Source organism: Cariama cristata, unplaced genomic scaffold (assembly GCF_000690535.1).
Source record: "Cariama cristata isolate BGI_N322 unplaced genomic scaffold, ASM69053v1 scaffold28746, whole genome shotgun sequence".
Classification (NCBI taxonomy): domain Eukaryota; kingdom Metazoa; phylum Chordata; class Aves; order Cariamiformes; family Cariamidae; genus Cariama; species Cariama cristata.
The window spans coordinates 416-20,204 of NW_009624237.1; the positions used below are offsets into that span (position 1 = coordinate 416).

General features: G+C 35.9%; 1 protein-coding gene across 1 annotated transcript; it reads right to left on the bottom strand.

The window, feature by feature from the left end:
• Positions 1-4,152: 4,152 nt before the first annotated feature.
• On the bottom strand, positions 4,153-19,166 carry SLC25A16 (solute carrier family 25 (mitochondrial carrier), member 16; the record flags this gene model as incomplete). The annotated part of the gene is made up of 8 exons (XM_009703105.1): positions 4,153-4,726; positions 6,560-6,628; positions 7,505-7,667; positions 8,469-8,535; positions 9,064-9,185; positions 15,053-15,116; positions 16,817-16,950; positions 19,074-19,166. Coding segments are annotated over 8 exons (869 nt in total), but the record flags the coding sequence as incomplete, so codon positions are not given.
• Positions 19,167-19,789: the final 623 nt, after the last annotated feature.

Below are 19,789 nucleotides of genomic sequence, written 5' to 3' on the forward strand. Positions count from 1 at the left end.
TTAACGTAGCCAAAAAGGTTATGAGGCTCTAGTCCTGCAAACAGGACAGTTTCGGCCAATGGTTAGACATCCCAGCAGAAGGATCAAAGCTTGAATTTTAAAAGGTGAGAACATAGTTAAATTATCCCCTTTAGTTTTCTTTGGGATAGTCCTGAAATGCATGTAGTAAACTACATTAACATCACTTTCCATTGCAGAACCTCTAATATAAGCTTACTTGTAGTTTAATAGTTATGTGTCGATACTGTTAAACGCACAGTCACATAATTTGGCATGCTATTAAAAGAGATTACATAAATTTTTTTACTTTGTATACTTGATAACCTTGTGTTCCATAGGCTCTTTCATGTTGCCTATACATCTCTCATACACTAAAAAAGAAATATCTTAACAGAATATGGTTATAAAAGTACAAAATATGCTTTAAATATTTTTTGAAGTTAGCTAAAATCCAAGCAGCCTGGGGAATCTCTACAGAAAGTCTGTGAAATCCAGAAGAACACCAAACCTTACTTAAGTACCAAAACTTGCACTAAAGCGTTCAGACTATGGCTCTTTTAATTTTTCCTGGCATTAGTACAGTAGTTGAGAAAAATATTCTTGCAATTTTAAGATACATCATCGTTCTCCATCAAGTTTGAACCATGTAAATTCAGGAATTTATTGTCAAAAATTTGTTATCACAAGATAATGAAATTTGTTCCTTCCAATCCTGTGACAAACAGGAAGTTAGCTATCTATACTCACAGTTAACATACCCTCATTTTTTAGGCCACAGATTTAATCAGGGAAATCTATGAAGGGAACCTCCATCTGTGTCTTCCCCAGCAACTGACTCAGTAATGTATACTTGCGTGCTGCCACTGCAGATAGCAAGTTTATTCCTAAAGCTAAATCTGAGGTTAAATTTACCTTGCATCAGATCCAGCAAGTGTGCGGCCACAGCATGAGCTGGTTCAGTAAGGAAACCCCAACAAAATCCATTCATTTTTTTGGTGGGTTAACTGTTCATCAGATCAGTGGAAGCACCGTGGTATATCTAGCCCATCCACCCTGGATGAGGTAAAATGTCAAACAGCACCCAACGGTGGAGTTAAATAGCAGAATAAAACAGTATAAATTAGCTGCAAGAAAAGCCATCAGCTTCCCGACCTGATTTACTATGCAACCATGCTAGCACTGTGGTAAGAGAACAGGTCCCATCCTGCCAAGAAGAATGGAAAGGAGAGCAAGAGTACAGGAAATCTAATACAGACCAGCCTGAACCATCCTGGGATCCACTCTGAGGATGCTATGGGGGCAGTCTGTCACTCACATCACTGAAGCAGAGATCTCTGAGCTGAGCAGACTCACACTAATTGCAGAGAATAAAAACACAGTTGAGGACCAAGCACAGAGATCTTTTCTTTGATACCTGTTCGAATTGAACAAATATATTTGTTTTGAGTTGCAGACATAAAAGGCAGCTTATAACAAGTGCCTTGCACGCTCCTTTTTCAGGGAACGGGGGGAGGAATTTGAAGACTGTCATTAGAATTTGTCCACCTTGAGGTCTCAGCTCATTTAAATGAGCAACAACAAACATCTGGAGAATACTAGTAACAAATAAATAAAATAAAGAAACATTGGAATTAATGAGTGTAAAAAAACGGTTCAAATACATGAAACTTTTCTGTGTAATGACTGTAAACGGCAGTATTGGTCATACATAAATGCCTTAGTTACAGCAGCCAAAATTTTCAATTGTAAGAATGTGGAGATGAAGTATGAGATTTATTTTAAGGACACAATGTTTAATCACAGGAAACAAACCCTCCTCAGATGGGGATTTTCAAGACGTATCATGCATAAGCCTGTATGAGACTGCCCCACTTGAAGGAATCCTAAAATGGTGAGGCTTTCTTTTCTACTTCTATGTCAGAGAATATTAGCAATAGGTGGGTTTAACAGATTCTAAAAATATTTTCCAAGGCTATATAACCAGTTCTTCACAGAAATATTTACTTCACTGGATAGAACTATTAGTTATGAAATTATTATGATAGGAATTTTTAGGAAATAGAGACAGAAACAGATATTCAGGCCCCTTCCATTTGCTGAAAATGTAAACAGAAAAAAAATAATTAGAAAGTATGTGATTAAGGCATAGCAACGAGCTTGGCTGGAGCCTAATCTTGTACTTTTCACTGGCTAAAATTAGAGGTTGCTTGTTCAGTACACTGAAAATACTGGAGACAGACAAGAAAAAACAAGGGAATAAATCCCTCAGTAGTTCAAAATTAAGCCCAGTTTTCATAGGGCTGTCACTAGAGAACGAAAGGATTTACAATAAAGTCCCACGTTTCCATTGTGGTAGTCAGATGTTCTAAATAAATTCCATGTTCCAACTGAATTAGAAATACCTGAATAAGCTTTCCAGAAAGAGTTAGAACTAACTACTGGGGGGGGGGGCGGAATTAGAAACTCCACTCGCCTTCCATCTAGCCCCTAGAGAAAAGTATTTTTCTTTCATAGACCTTGCTCAAAAGTATTAAAATACTTCCAAATTTAAAATTATTCATACACTTTTAAATTTTATTTTGAAAAATTGATCCTGAAAATACAGCACAGTTTCATCCAGTAGGTTTATTTTTCCACATTCTATATCCTACTCTGTTATTTAGGGGACACTTGTTACACTCCTTTCCTCTCAAGAGTGAATATGCTGGATTCTGCTTTATTCTGCATAAGAACTGCTTAGCTTTTCATGACACAGCTCAAACCTATTTGAGTTCCTCAAATATATCACTTTTACTAAAATTAAGATTTAAAACTCTAAATTTAAACATCTTTAACATTATTAACATGGCAAAGAACTGGCACCTGAGAAGATGCTTATTTGCTCACACAGTAATACAGGAAAGAAAAATGGCACATCATTTTTTTAATACTGTGAATTTAGCTCTACTGCAAGGACTTTAAAAGATAAAAATTTACTGTGATATTGGTTAGTTTTCCTTTAAGTGAAACTAAAGATCAGAAGAAAAATCTTATTTGTTGTCTCTTAATTAAGAACGATAATGTATGCAGATTTACCTAAACATACAGATAATTCCAGAAACATGTACTCTTTCTGGCTGTAACACATACAAATCACACAAGGACATTAGTTCAAAATTTTTAATAAAATAAATTCAAATACATCTCATTTTTTGTCCATAGCTACATTGTTAAATATCAAAGAAATACATACTTTTAAGAAACATGGGAGGGGGGAAATTGTAACACAAAAGCTGGTATTGAATATATAACTCAAAATCCAGTTTGCCAAATTTGTCAAAATTAAGCAAATCGATCTTACCATCCACCACTCGACATAACCATTACCAAGTCTTATAAGACACTGCTAAAATATTTACAATAAATAAATAACTTACAGCACTTAAAGTAAATGCTTTACAGTTTCCTGAATCAAGTGAGTAAAATCAGGAGTACCAAGGGAAATCATGTATAAACAAGTCTCGAAAATAATCCCCTCTACAAAAAGGATTGTAGTAGGAGGAAAACATGTAATAGTCTATTGCATACCATACTTTAGAAACTGTACATATACACATCTACAGACTCCAATACAATCTTCATCTCTTTTCTTGCACGAGAGGTTGAATATGGTCCATATGCCTAAATAAGTAAACGCAGCAGCATGCAGTCCTGTTTGTCACCATGTTTTAAGGTAGGGACAAACCTGTTTACACAAGCTAGTACTGGAAAGTACATAAAATACTCAGCCTTCAATAAACTGAATCGAGAACATTCAGCTCCACAGAAAAGGTACAGAAATGCTTTGTAAGATTAGGCCCATAGTAACTGCCTCAAGGACATCTTTTCTTGCACTTCTCACTGTAACAGTTTCCCCTGCCTTTATTTGTCTAGATACAGCACTTTTTTTAGAATAGAATGTATGCCAAGAAACTGGTTTCCAAATGGCAAGATCTCTAATAACGTTAAATACATCTTGACATTTTTGATTGAAATGGTTGAAAAGACTTTCATAAGTAACCAATCTGAAGATATATGCATACAGAAAACTTGTAGAAAAAAAAGAATGAAAAGATGCTTAAGTTGTGGTCTGCTGATTTCAGTTGGCAAGTATCTGAATATGAAAATCACTGCATTTTGTTCAAATCAGTTTCTTCAATTTAATTTTTAAAGAAGAACAGATGTCTAACTACTAGCTTAAAAAGCAATATAACCACGTGCGTAATTCCTGGAATGGTGATAAAGCTATATAACTAACAGCTTGAAACCCATATAAAATGTGGGTGTAATTTTAAAAGTGTGTAATTCTTAACATTAATCTAATGAAGCCTGTAAGAGCAAGTGCAAAAAAATGTTTATAGCTAACTAATGTTTATTTTGATCTGTCTCCTGGTTTGACTCCAGGAAATTAACCACATTTTGGCAAATAAAAATGTCAGACAACAGCAGTGCCACAGGAACAGCTTTTTTTTAAACTTCAAGTAATTTACTCACCAATATAATCTGAGGACTGATAGTGTAGTTTTACAGGAAGGTCTTTAAAAAAAAAAATTAGTTAAGGTGCAAGAATTGTTTCATAAGTTCATATGTGGTAAAAGCCACAGCCTGGGAAGGAATACAACGAATATAATTCAGAGATAAACCACGGTATAATCCTCTTCGTATTCCATGTTGTTGATACACGTATTTCAGTGTCTGCACCATCGTACTGGAAAAACAAGAACTCAAATCATTATTGGATACACATATTCAACAGTCAAAATCACTTTCTTTAAATACAAGATACTTATTTTACTTGGTTCTTAAGAGATGTATGCAGAAAAATCCATGGGACTGCATACAGCAAAGTGTTACAGTCTTTCCAGGACTCAGAAGACAGTCTGAGCTTCTGCAAGACATTTGGGCACTAGGGTTGGGAATTGGAAAGAAGACAGTGCAATCCCATCTAAAGAAATTTCAGTCTGAAAACACCTGACCTAAAAGACATACTAAGACATTTCACACAAGAATGGCTATGCATATTCTGTTGCCTCTCTGGCAGGAAGGAATTGAGAAGCATCAATTCTTCTTACAAATGTAATACAGAGTAACAGAAACATGATTTGCCCAGTGTAGCACACACTTCTGGCATTAAAGATCAGTATTTAGGGCTTGTATCCCATTCTCTTCCTTTGAGTACTCAATCATATGACCTGTCCTAAAGTGCTGAATGTAAAATTTATGTTTAGCTCTGTATTCTATATCTTGCATGTGTGTAGTTTCCTCTACCATGACAAAGACCTAATATTTTCTCTCAGAAGAGTAATGCTAGAATTTATGCTAAGTATCTAATATTTGACCTTATTAAAAGTAGAATTTGCAGTGTATATGCAAGGAGAACTAATTTCCTCACATACTTACAGTGAAACTGAGCAAATGGATGTTAAATACAAGGCAATGTAAAAATCTGTAAAGTGCTCAATACTTCCAAGGTATTAAAGACATTGCTCTTTGAGAACATCTTCCATATGCCTCAAAGCTTCAAGATTTCCTACTTGGTTTATCCTCTCATCCTCTAAAGACATATATGTCTACTCTCCTTCAAGGCACAGCTCTCTCCAAACACAGTCACAACAATATTGTTGAATTGGGAAGCCTGATGTCTGTAAAAATAGTTCTCACAAATGCAGAAAGTAAAACCCCAAGAACAATTAACACATTTTGATTTTAAAAGTATCTGGAGTGGAAAATAGCCAAGCAAAAAAAAAAGTTAAGGCTGTTAAGGAAAACAGAACAGCAACTTTCACAGTAAGCAACATCTAGGTTGTTTATGAAAGGTCACTCAGACTACCGTTAGTAAGATCCAACTTGCCACAGAGGAGGTTCACACTGAATCACCCAGGATTCAGACATACACAGTTCCACAAGGCTGAAAGTAACCAAGATAAAACTGTCCTGGAATTGCATTTGGTTGAGGCAGTGTGAAATTCAGAAAGTTTTGCAAGATGAGAGCCAATTTAATACTATGATTCTAAGGATATTATGGTACTTCCAATTCTACTGGAGGAACCCCAACTACATGTGGGGTGTGGGACGTTACCATAAATGCAAGAAATGTCAAATAAAACAGTAGTATGCAAAATCATCTTATGGAACAGATTCTGCACCATTAAAAAACACTTTGAAACATGTCATTTCAGTAGAAGCATGCAGTCTTTCTCTCAGGAATCCTGCTGATATTAAAGGCATCACAAGTTGAGTTAAAATACAAAAAAAAAACCAAAACAAAACAAACCATGTTACTAATACAAACACAGTATGGCTAACAAAAGTGCCATGGTGATTTCAGGGGGTTTTTTTGACCTCAGAGTGATAACAGCAGCTTTTGTACGTGTGGAAACTTACCCATTAAAAGAATGAAGAAATCAACAACATAGTAGTTTGGGGTTTTGGGGGGTTTTTTGTTTGTTTGTTTTGTTATTTTTAAACTTTAAACCTAAGAATTTAACTTTGCTCAGACATCTAAGAATTCAGTTACTACAGATGAGAACAAAATACTTACAGGCACTTTTCAGAGTCTGGGAGAACGGCTCCTAACTGCATTCGCCTACGAGTTACATCAAGGGGATATCTACAGAGGAGATATTTGAACAGCAGTTCAAACAGATGTGTGATGACTACATGAATATTGTTTAAAAAAAAAATACAAAGAAGTCCATGTGCAACCTCCAAGTTCCATTTTCAGTGAGTCAGGAATCCGGCTCAGATTCTCAACACAGCTGAAAGTTCTCCAAAAAGGGAGACTTCCCCTATACAACCAAAACTAGCAAATCAGATCTCTTAATATATTCCATTTGGCATGAGTAAGGAAGACACATGAAGATCAGATGAGAGTATAAAACAGTCTGTAAAACGCTGGAGGGAGAAGACACCTGAATTGAAAATAAAATTAACAGTTTAAAGATTAGTAGAAAATGACATTTGTAATGCAGTGATTTAGTGAAAAATTTATGCTGTAAGTCCATTAAATTACTTTATGGACAAAATAAAATATGACAAGGACAGCATGAGAATAAAGAAAGGAGGCAAAGTAATAAAAAAATTAATGCCAAATACAATATCTAAGACTGGTTCTTTTTTTTTTTTTAATTCTATGGTTTCACAAGTTACATTGTTTTGAAAATAAATTGTAATAATAAAATTCTGCAAATTATGTTCATGGTCAAAATTTCATAGCTTACCAAACAAGATTCCAACTGATTTTAGGATATTTGCCTGAATTTGTTTAATTGACTCAATGCATATATCTTTAAAGACCCTGAAGATTAAATAGATATTTAGTAAATGAAACAATCAGAAGTAACTGAATTTCGGTGTCTGATTAACCTGATTTAAAAACCTTACTAATAACTAGACTTACATAAAATCATATTCTCAGATAAAAGTTTCTTTAGAATGAACAGCTATATATATAAAAAAAACACACCACCACAATACCCAAACTTACGATATCGTCTGAGCTATTGCTCCAGCTATGCCACCACACAGCAGATTTACATGTGTTTTCAAAACTAAGACATCAGGATTATCTAATGAAGGCCGTCCAAGCAAGTTAGGTGCTTGAGCAAGTCCAATGCTCTTTAAGGTACCAAAGGTAAAAAATGAAAAACCTAAAAGGAAATTTAATTTTATGTACTTTCATAAAAAAACAAATTATTTCTCGATGCATCATCATCATAAACAAAAAGCTGCAATTAAAATGAAACTATTTTCCAATTCTTTTAGAAGTTTTTCTTAAGCAGAAAGAAATAGACAAATAATATTTTGAACTTCTACAGTAACTTCTGTCCAAATTAATTAGTGTTTATAGATAACATTAAAAGAATGCTTTAAATAAGCTAGATTGTGGGTTTTAAATTACTGGATTGCTGTTAAGAGTCACTCCTAAGATCTTTTTAACTGAAGAACATCTCTCATTTTTTAAATATGAGTGTAGTTTAGCTGGGCAGTTCTGATGTTCCTCCATCCCACGCCACCCCCTGCTTTAGCTTGTCTAAGTATTTACATAAAAGTCACCAGGAGATGGACCCAATATGAGGCTCTAAGTCTCCATCTATAGAGTGCCCTGCTCTCTCATGGATCTACCTGTTTGAGAGAAATATCCTACCGGCTTTTTTGTGGGAAAACTGGGAAGCAGAAGAGAAAGAAACACTACTTTATCTTCTCCTTCTCAACTCCAAATTTCAGAAAAGCTAGGCTTTGCCTATTGAAGATGCTTTAACACACGTTGATAAATTCTAGATTAAGACTGAAGAGTTGCAAACACTTCAAATGGCCTCCCCTCTCCACTCAGTAAAAAACAGAATCCTTGATTTTAACAGAAGCTAATTAACTAGGTGTGCAAATATATTATGTAAATTTAATAGTGCACATAACTGCTGAAGGGCTGTCATGTTCTATTTCTAACTTACCTGCATACGGTGCCATTCCTACAACAGTTGGCATCAGTCCTCTGTAGAACCCACTAAACCCACCTTCCTTTAAAAGAAAAATACAGGTACATTTGTGGCAAGAAATATCTTAACAAGTTATACGACTGTTCATACAGATTCACATAACAGCAATCTGACTAGCATCATCTACTATCAAGGAGCTAACATCAAGTTCCATTCTTATGCCTGAAGAATTGAAGGGACAACTGCCTGGCTCCATAGGAGATAAAGAAGTGAAAATGAAGGACAAAAATCTATATCCAACATCACAATCTAGGAGATATTTCTGCATTACACATATCCCTCCTCCCCAAATTTTTTTGTATCATTACTACTTGCTCTTGAAAAGCAACTTCTCTCTGCTGTTTTTAACTTCCCACTGAGAAGAGTCTTAGCTACCTCTTAGCAGCCTAAGTAGAAGGAAGCATCCAGATAATTCTTTACATTAAAAAATTCAATGTGCACGCAATGAAGTCATGTTAGTTTCCACCAAGCCGCTATCTTCAATGCAGTGCAACATTCTCTAAAGAGCATATTTCGCTTCGACAGGACTGAAGATTAAAAGAAAAAATACCTTTGTGTAAATCATCTTGAATGCATGGATAATTCCCATGTACTTGTGTTCCCCTTTTACTTGGAACGCCAGACGAACTCTAACCATATCAAGAGGGTAAGTACAAATCACTGCTGTAATACCTTTATTAAAAACAAAAACAAAACAAGCAAACAAAACTCACCTACACCTTATCTGATTCTAGGATTATTTTGAAAATTAGAATTTCCTTTTGTGGCAGTGAATATAATAGCATATACAAATTATTTTGTTAAAGAAACAAAGTCACTTATAATCAGCAAATAGGAACACTAACTTCAGCAACGCATGAAGCATGCATGTTTATACTTGGTGTTCACTGAAGATGCACACCTAGACCTTGATTTTGCAAAGATTTATGGACCTCACTGTATTGACATGAGCAATCTTATTTACATCCATGGCATCAGGCTAGTCAAGTGCATCAGCTTTACTGGACTGCAACCATGAAACCTAATCCTACCATATCTTTAAAAAAAAAAAATCAAACCACCAAATTTACATGTTTAATTTCAAAAAGGTTGTGTCAGAATTTAATGCCATTACTGGATATAGATACATGTATCTATCTACTGCATCTGAAAACACTAAATATATTCTAATGACATTTAAAATAAAGTCAGGATCATACTGATGAAGAGTACTTAACTGTGTTGCATTACTGCATTTTAATAGTTTGTGTTATACCAGCACCTCTGTTTTAAAACTCTGACCAAAAAAGCTATTTCTAGACATAAGATGCCACAAAAATAAAATCTTGGATTCATCCAGTTATGAACTGGTTCAAAACTGATTAAATGCTGACCAACTTGTAATTTTGGAAACAGAACTCCAGTACAGAGAACAACTCCTCGGAACAGTTACCTGAATAACAAAATCTTTCCTACTGCTAGTTTTTGAGGTAAACCACTCAACTGCTGCCAAATTATTTGGAGGGAATAGTTAAAACTGTTTAGTAAAAACAGAGGTCGTTCTCTGGTGGTATACCACCATCACTAAAAAAAACAAATACTGGGAAAAGGAGAAAAAAAAAGCAGAAACCTTCATAATTGATGTTGTTTTCTAGCAGCTGCTCCGATTTAGCTAAACCCCACCGTTCAAAATTGGTCCTACAGAAGATAAGCACACTTTTTATGCTGGCAGGAAATTGCCACTTCCTCTTAAGTTTTAATAGTCTCTTAATGATATCTCTTTTTGTAGGTGTATCATTTCCCCTCCTTTCCACAAGGTCAAGAGAAAACCACAACATGGAAGGGGGGAAAAAAACAAAGCAACCAACCACCAACAAAACCCAAACCCAACACAACAACTCCACAAACAAAGTCTTCATAACTTTTATGTCTGAAGAGAAAAAAAAAAAGAAGGCAACTTTAGTAAGCTGAATGATCTGACAGAAGACATCAGGATTAGATGGGCAGAATAAAAAAAAAGAAAACACACCACCATAAGTCCATAAGTGAGCTATCCAAAAAGTTGACAGTGGTCAACTGTCAATTGAGAGCAAAGTTTATGACCGTCTGGAGTATCCTACCAGTAATTTATTTTAGAAGACAAAACCATCTCTTTCAGAGATTTTGGACAATTCCTCTGAAGAAAAAGCAGACATCTGCAGTTGATTTCTGATGTTGTCTCACCCATAGAGTTCAAAAGTTGGAAGCCGCAAAACACCAAAGCAACTTCAGGACTGTTTCCACTGACCTACATTATTAAATGCAATCCCTCAGACTACAGCCTTTTCCTAATGGATTGCCTGAGACGCCCAGAAATATTGTAAAATGGATTAATTCAAGCAGTTTAAAAAAATTAAAATAAAAAGCTTTTACAGAGCTTAAGAGCTCACAGGAAAGTCATCCCATTTCAGTAAACACACAACTTTAACACCCTTCTCTTTCCAATCATGCACTGATATGTATTAAGGAATATTCTCTGAATAAAAACTACCAAACAGACGAACCAAGAGCTTGGTGAATGCACTAACTAGTGAACACAGTCCAAAAATAGTACAATTAAAAAAAAAATCAGATGGAGCTGAAAGAAACCATATGTAGTAAGGATTTACATAGGATTGGGTTTTTTAACTTTTTCTTAAAATCCTCTAGCCACGAATTCTGAAAAAAAAAAAAAAAATGGGATTTCTAACATCAGCCACAAAATACGCTTTCTTGAAGCAACTGGGAGAGGCATGTTACTGTTCACTGTTCATATAAGCAAAACATACATACAAGGTATCAGGATTTCCTTCGGGGCTCAGAAGAGACACTACCCTTTATGGGAGGAATGGGGCCCAGCTTTGGGACACAAAGTCATTGTGGTAAAGTCTACGAAATTATTAATCTCATCTCTGCTCCCTAAATAGGAGTTATCAGAAGTCTGATCACAGCATCTTAAGGCTGATTCCATGTCTTGAGGAAGCAAAGTCTACGCCAAATAATGAGAGGCGAGCCAAAAATCTCTCCCATGGTTAGTTAAACAGGACAGAATTGGAAGTATCTCAACAGTTAAGAGATACATACCGCAATTCCCAGTGTCTGAGCTGAAATAATCATAATAGGGTAATGTAGCTTCTTCCTCCTTTAAGGAACCACTTCTTCAAAACCAGCAGACTTTCACTGCAAGTGCTGACTCAGAAGTCAAGGAAGTCAGGGAAAGGCCATTCTTCATTTACCACATTGTCCTCAAGCACCTTTGACCACTCTTGGGGACAAGATACGAGGTTACATAGACCTTTACTGAGACTTAGCATCAACGAAGCACAACAGGAATTAGACTGTCCTGGATTTGCTTCCCAGGCTTTGGGAGTTAGCAATGAGATTAGCTGTATAGGGATTTATCTCTGCCTCCCAATTTCCCTACTATTCCTCCATTCTTAGTAATTTTCTTTCTTTGAAAATAAAAATAAAAAAAAAACATCTGGAGCAAGAAAAAAAAAACAAGGGAAATACATTTACCAAGATCATGTACTGCAAACATATCTGATACACAAGTTTTTATTATTTCTGTATCATGCTCTTTGTAGTTTATCAATAACTACGTAGATCAAATCAAGCATTAGCAGGTGATTCAGAGGTATACAGTTCAAAAAGTGGTAAGCACAAGTCACAGCCTTGAACTGCAGAAGATATGCTTCTTTACTAGCACAAAGATTAATTTATCAAGAAGGTATCTTCTGAACAAAACAAAGCTTCAGGGACTATACACACAGAGAAATAGCTGATGATGAAGAAAATTTATCAGTCAGGTTAAAGAACTGCCTAATGTACAAGTCCTAATATTTCTAGACCTCCAATATGTAATTCTGTTTCTTTCTGAATTGCACCTGGAGAAATACAACAGCACATATTCTTTTAAAATGTTGACTCAAGTAATTTAACCACATACTATTTAAAATTGAGACAGTCAGTATCCTCCTAGGTCAGCGATCTTCCAATCGCTTTTACTAAAAGTAAAAACTTAAAATTAAAACAATGCTTTCTGGTTTAGTTTCATGGAACTTGAGTTTATTCTAGATAACATCTAGTCTTTTTTGGCTTTTTTTATTCTTAAGTTAATCAAGTGCAGGGGAAGAAACACACATTTCTGTTTTAATTCAGATTTTTCAATTAGAAAACTAAAATAAGATTTAGATTTGCAAAATCATCCTGTGATACAGGTGTTACTTGATCATTTTGTTTCCTAAACCCCACAAACCTCTATGATTTCTCCATCTTCTCCCCAGCTCTGTCTTTCCTTAAAAGAAGTTCTACACCATTTATCTGTTAATGAGGTGTTACAGCTGAAATTTGAATCACACAAGGCTCAGGAAATTCAGAGTTAAAGTTTCCACAGTAACTTTAACTTGGCCTCCTTAAATAGATGCATTACAATAGTTTTTTTCTTTTCTTTCACTCCACTACCCCCATCCTCATTGCCTTGTTTTTTCCCTGTGGATATGCTTTTGATTCCATTTATCAGTTACAGAAGATACTCAAATGCCTCCCACCACTCTGAAGCCTATTCAGGTCTCGACTGCTAGTAACGTTGGAGACACTGACACAAGCAAGATTTAAGTATCAGTAGCATACACAGAAGTGAAAGCAGACGGCTGTGTGGCTAGATGGTGTGGAGGGGACAGAAAGGAAAGGGAAACAAGGGTTATCCATTTTCAGCTGCATAACACTGGGTTCCAGGAAACTGTGAAGACCCCTCTCCACCAACACAGGGGTGCATGCAGCACACCATCTCCTTTAGTCATTTAAACTTGGAAGAAACAGAATAATATCCCTTATTGGAGGCAGCAAGACTAAGCCATGGGAGTTAAAGCAAGAAATATTACCAATTGCTTTTAAAAGTCTTTTCTGATTTTGTTTGCAAATCTAGAACACTTCTGTATCAGATACCAAACTCTATGCTCTTCTCAGTGCCTCCTTCCTTCTCTTACATCTTCTTGGCATACTCAAAACAAACTGTCCTCTCATTTGTCTAAAGAATATCCCCAAAAGCAGTTAATGCCACCTAGTAAACATATAGTACAATGCTCATATGTGATACTATTACTATACCTGACCGTTGTGTTCATTTCACTGCACATCTAAGTCGAGCTCATCTACTCAGTTTTGGGGTTCTCAATATCAAACTATCGAGTATATTGCACCTAAATGCACCACACAAAGCATTTCATTTCATCATTCTTTCCAGATAGTACTGTATATTAATTTTATTTCTGTTACTCTAACCACACAAACCAGATTTAACCAGTAAGGTGCTTAAAACGATGCCAGATGCTATTAATTTATCTACGCAAAGAATTCCAGCATGTCCAACACTGACAGAGTTAAGCTGATTATTCAATGTTTTCACAGCGCCTCACAAGTCAGATTCCAGGTCTCTGACAAGGTTCCTGAAAAAGCTAATAAGCAGCTTTTAGGGGAAAAAAAAAAAAATAATAAAGTATTCTTTAGTACAGTTAAAACGAAGGGCGAAGAAAGAAAAAAGGAAAAAAAATCTACATATTTTCGCCACTTCTTTCAGATAGAAAGCCAGCCAAGTTCTGGAACATATCTTGCCAAATGGGTTTTGCTAGTTTTTAGGATCTTTGAATTGTTTTATTTCATTCTCTTTCCTTTCCCTCTGATGGCATGCAAAGCCAAAATACTTTAATGAGGTCTTCCTAGTTTAACTAAAGGCAGTATTAACAAGCCCCAGTATTTTCATTCCAAAAGAAGCTAAATCGTAATACTCTTAACTGTTTAGTCCTAAACAATAATCCATAAACAATAATCCATAAACAGTACTAAGCCTGTTTTACAAAGTAAAAGCACATGAAGAACCACCTCAATTTAAAATCAGTCCACTATTACTTACCTTTCCCTGTTTTTTTCTTAGCTACTTTTGGCTGAATGACTAGCAAGAGGAAAACAGAAATGTATAATCATACCATATACCAGCAGTTCACAAATGGGTTTTTCTACTGCTATTGCCGTAATTGATAAAGGATATTTTTTAACATTCACACATATGATTTAAAGAGTATCATGACAATTCTGTGTTGGATGTTGAAAAGTATAAACATTTTTGGCAAATCCAAAGAATCCATCCATTTAAGCAGCTGCAGTTCTCTCTCTTTCTCTGGGCTTATATTCAACCTAGTAGCAATGGCAGACAGGCTGATGAGCCAATTCTACTAAAACCTGCATCTTTACACTTCATCTTGATGACACTGGATTTTTCATTATTTAAAAGCCATAATAAACACTATAAAAACTGTGCTTTACAACATAGCACAGAATTCAATGCTTAAACAAATATGTTTTAAAGAATACTCTTAGACAAACAGTTTTCAGTTGGGCAACTATTTGTTACATTAACCATTTACTAGTATTTTGCTTAATATAAATTTGCAACAGTTTGACCTGAAAACACATCAAATCATGCTCTAAACAAATATTAACTCTTCAGCAAAAGGGACGTCTGAAATCCAAGTACAAAACTATACCTGCCATGGATCCTGCCATTAATCGATGCACATGCCCCGAAATCCCAAGTTGTTTCTTTATTACCTACAAAACACGGAACATTTACAATAGTAAATGTATCAGAAAACACAGGGAAGTACATCACACAGTTTAATAGCGCATTAATGCAAACTCTGTAGCTGTTTCCAAGAGGTTTACAACACTACAAATTCAAACCAGAGCACTTAATTACTGTTAAAAGAATTTTCTGAACATTGCTGTTGTTACCAATTTCTTTTTAAAAGTATGAAAGCACTAAAGTTCTACTAACAAGGCACAATGATTAGTTGGAAGTGTTTGTACTGATTACTTTAGAAACTAGATTAATTGTTTATTTAGTTATCTTTAATGTGTGTCAAACAAGGCAAAGTGAATACTATCCTTGTTGCATGATAGAGAGCAAAGGACACTGAGCAAAGTTGAAAAGCGACACATTTGAGAAGAGTACATTTTTCTTCCATGCACAGCATGTGAAACATACTCCTATAAAGATATTTTTAAGACTTTATTTAATTGTATTTAAAAAAAAAAAAAAAAGAAGAAGAGAGAAATCAGACAAGCATTTGAGAGCAAGAACTTCCTAAGTTACATTACATCCTGGAAGGAAGTTAGAAATCAGTTGCCAGGCTTTTATCAAATAACTATTTAAGAAGCAGTTTCTACTATAAAGAAGATAAATTCATATCTTTGTTCTTTAAGAATTGTTTTTTCCTTTTACACATTCCTGCAATGTCTTGAATGTTTTGTTGTCAATTAATAGATAAAAGAAACTGCTATGATGCTAAATCGTTTCTTGAAATTTGCAGATTCATAAGTCATTTCATTATAAAGCACGGCATGCAGTCTTTTATTCAACACAACATAAAACAAGCATAGATCAACAGCATTTATGATTACATCACCAAAAAAAGAACACATGAAACTCATTACAGTTACTCCTTTGTATCAGCCTTCTGAAATTTGCTCTTTAGGGAAGGGAATCACAACTTCAATCTCACTGTCTTCAGTAAAGATCATGCAATTTACTTCACTGGGTACTAAATCTGACCTTTCAAACACGGAATTCCTCATCGCTAACAGTAAAATGATATTTTTCACCACAGATAAGCAATGTTTAAAAACATGTTCATGCTAAAACCTGACCTTCAAAAAATGTTTCAGGGATTTATTATGTATTTATTATGGAAGAGTAAATGCATGAGAGTAGAAAAGAATCCATAAATCTTGTAGGACCCTAAAATGAGCATTTTCCCTTCCAAGTCATTTTTATCTAGAGCCTGACACAGTCATTTGTCAGGTCAAATGTAACAGTCATATCCAGACAGACTTTCAAGTTTAAGTTATTCCACCGATCAAGTACTAAGAATCCCAACACAATATAATAAAGAAGTTCCATTTTACATTTTGTTCCTACATTATTTCCAGAGGGCTACCTTATAGCAATACAAATAGCAGCAGACTTTAGATTACCTTTTTCTTTCATAAAGAAAAAGAAAGTAATATTCTCAACAGTGCAAAGGTACAAAAATTGGTGGGAATTTTTGTCCTTAAGAAAAACTGCAAAAAGTTTCAGTGTTGCCCTGACATTTTTAATGGGTAGATTCAGATAAAATTAAGCAACCTTAGAAAAGTCATGCAGCTAATTAATAAGACACAGAAAGTTCAGTGTTAGATTTGATTGCTTAAAGAATCTGTATTCATTGTAGGCAGAAAAAAGAAAAGGAAAACAAAATAAATCCAACTACCTTTTTATATTGGTCAAATGCCATAAACTGAATTGCGCCATATGGAAAGATTCTAATCATCATTGCCCCGTTTCCTTTATACAGCCCAAGGTAACCTTCCTTTTTGGGGACAGCACACAACGTAGAAAACACTCCTGCCAGCAATACAAAAAGATGTATTTAACAATCACACTGCGGGGAAGGAGGGGAAAAAAAAAAAATCAAGCAAATATTACTGACAATAAGAAAGTATGCATAGAAGTAAGGCCGGATCATGTTGCTCATGTAACTATGGAGAGTGGAAAAACCACTTTCAATGCTCAAACATTGCCAGAAGGAGGTTTAAGGTTAAGTTTTATCAGCTCTCTCACCTCCCAGACTCGGAGAACCTCCTTCTGAATTCATGCATTCAGGCCCCACGACTTGCCAGGACTGCAAGCAGTCCTGTTGCAGATGATACTATCCACCCACAGAAGCTAATACTAGCAACAGAAGGAAGGAAACTGGTCGACTTGTAATTCAGTCAATTCAAAATAAATACTTAAAAATCTAAAACCATGGCGGGGGGGGGGAATATATATAACATTGCTACATGCTAAATTACAGTTTAAATGCCATCACTGAGGAAATTAAGTAAACAAGTTTAAGACTCTCACTACTTACAACTTAAACATCTCACACTTCCTGTCCCAGAGTTGTTGCAACAAGCAGCAACCCTATTCCCTTTTAATAGGTGGGAAATAATGTCAGATCACACAAAGTTTGGGCAAAACCTACAGTTTTATTATAAACATATTATTAGTTATGCACAATTGCTATCAAATTAACTTTTTAATTTTTTTTTGTAAAGGAATAAACTGTAACAAACAGTTTTCATTCCTATGCAACTACTTAATAACATAAGAGCTGAACATGAAAAAGGCTTACACGTTTATTTTACTTTCGGGCAGGAAAAAAAGAGTAGTTGACAAATTTTCATTCAAAATTAATTAGCTTCTGGGGTTCTAAGTATACAATATTAAATGTATTTTTAAGATGTCACGTTTATTACAGGCCTATGAAAATATTCATGCCATGATTAGAATTTCTCTCCACCCTGCAATGACAAGTTACTGTTCTTATTTCTTAAAATACAGGCTTCAAGATCCATGTGGCACAAACTCTACAGAGCAAGGGCAGTAAAAACATTTAGGAAGGACTCTGATGAACTAATCCATCTGCACTAACAGGTATCTCATCCACATAATTTTCTTTTTTGCCTACATGTAACAAGGACATGCATTCAAGTCGGACACATTTCAAATAATCAGCATCATATCTAACACCTTAAATAGGGAAGAATATAAGATTTCACTTGCCAATTATGGCACAGTACAAAGCAAACAGAAAACAAGAATTTAAAATATCAGTCAAACCAATTGTTTCAGCCTTCAATTCTTACACTGCAGCTTTGAGTGCATACTTATGTGACTGTGTGAACAAAAAGCCACATTACTTGTGTTTTCCTTTTTGGCACAGTGAAGTGAATATATATCCATTGAATTTTGTTTCAAGATTTCTTTTTCCAGCCTTAAAAAAAAACCAATTATCTTTAGTGTCTAAGTTAAAAATTCCAAAGCTTCATTACATGTAAAATTAACCAACTCAAAACTATTATTTTTGTTCTTGACAACTGTAACACACTTAAATTTCAGAACCTAAGTTATGACATATTTCAAGAACATACGATCTAAAATACCTCAAATACTATGCACAAGAGGGCACTGTTAGAGCCCCACAGAGAATGGTTCTGAACATGCTGACAACTGTGAGTTTATTCTCTCACCATGATGCAACACAGATGCCAAATACAGATCACCTGCACCTTACATCAAGCACAAATCCACTTCTGTCTTCAATTCCTATCAACCACGCTGCTGTCTGCACGCATCAGCACACGCGAGTCTTGCAGGATTTGGCAGTCATCGTCTTGTAATCGCCAGCCCCTGTGAGGGCTACCAAGCTCTGAAAAGCACGGATCCCCGCAGCCTCTGGGAAATGGCAATCCCCGCAGCAGACTGCAGCAGTTACCAGCGGTGGCAGTTCTTACATAAACGATCCAAGATTTGAACCTGCCATTACCAATCTCCCACTGGCTTCGGGAAGGGGAAGATCAAGCCTAGCTCGTCTGATTAGCACCTTTTTTTTTTAAGCAGATACATCATTGAATATATCAACGTACCCAAACCATACCCATTGCATTTAAAACTAAAAATAAGACACACAGCAGCCATCTTACCTAGATGTTTGTAATGGTGGTTATGAGCTTGCAGCAAAATCTTTACTCGATCCAGTGGTGCAGTAGTTGTTTTGGCACAACATCCTGCAACACCTTTCCAAGAGGGGAAACAGAAAAGTGACGGGATGCAAAAGTTCTTCACATCAGCAGATAAATAAGGGATTTTTCTAATGTATTTTTAAATGGAATAGGGGAGGAGAAACTCAGGAACTGGAAAAAAAACCAATGACGAGTAAACAGCCTCCGTTAGAAGTATGTTACAAAACCCTTAAAGCCTTAATGAAATGTATAAGCTACTTTTCCTGCTTACAAAAACCCAGGCCGCCACCCCTCTCAGCTGCTGAAGTCACAGCAGAAGCTTTCAGAGAAAGTTACTCAAGTTTTCCGCCCTGCTTCCTCCTTCCCTCCCGGGGAAACCAGCCCTCGCCGCGGCTCCCCGGCGGGGCGGGCTACGTGTGCGCCGTGTACTCCCCACGACTTCGCGAGTGCAGCGTGACGGGAAAACTTTAAATAAGCAAAACATCTTCCTGCCCCCCTTGCGAACCCGACAGCTGGCACAACATCCTACAGGAAGAATAAACAGGCTTTTTCTCCAGGAGGTTCGCTGGGCTACCCCTCCCCGCTTTACACCGCCTTCATCTTCACAACGGCAGCCGCACAACGCCGGCACCGGGATAACCCGCCTTCCCCGAGCGCCCTAACGAGGGTTCGGGCTT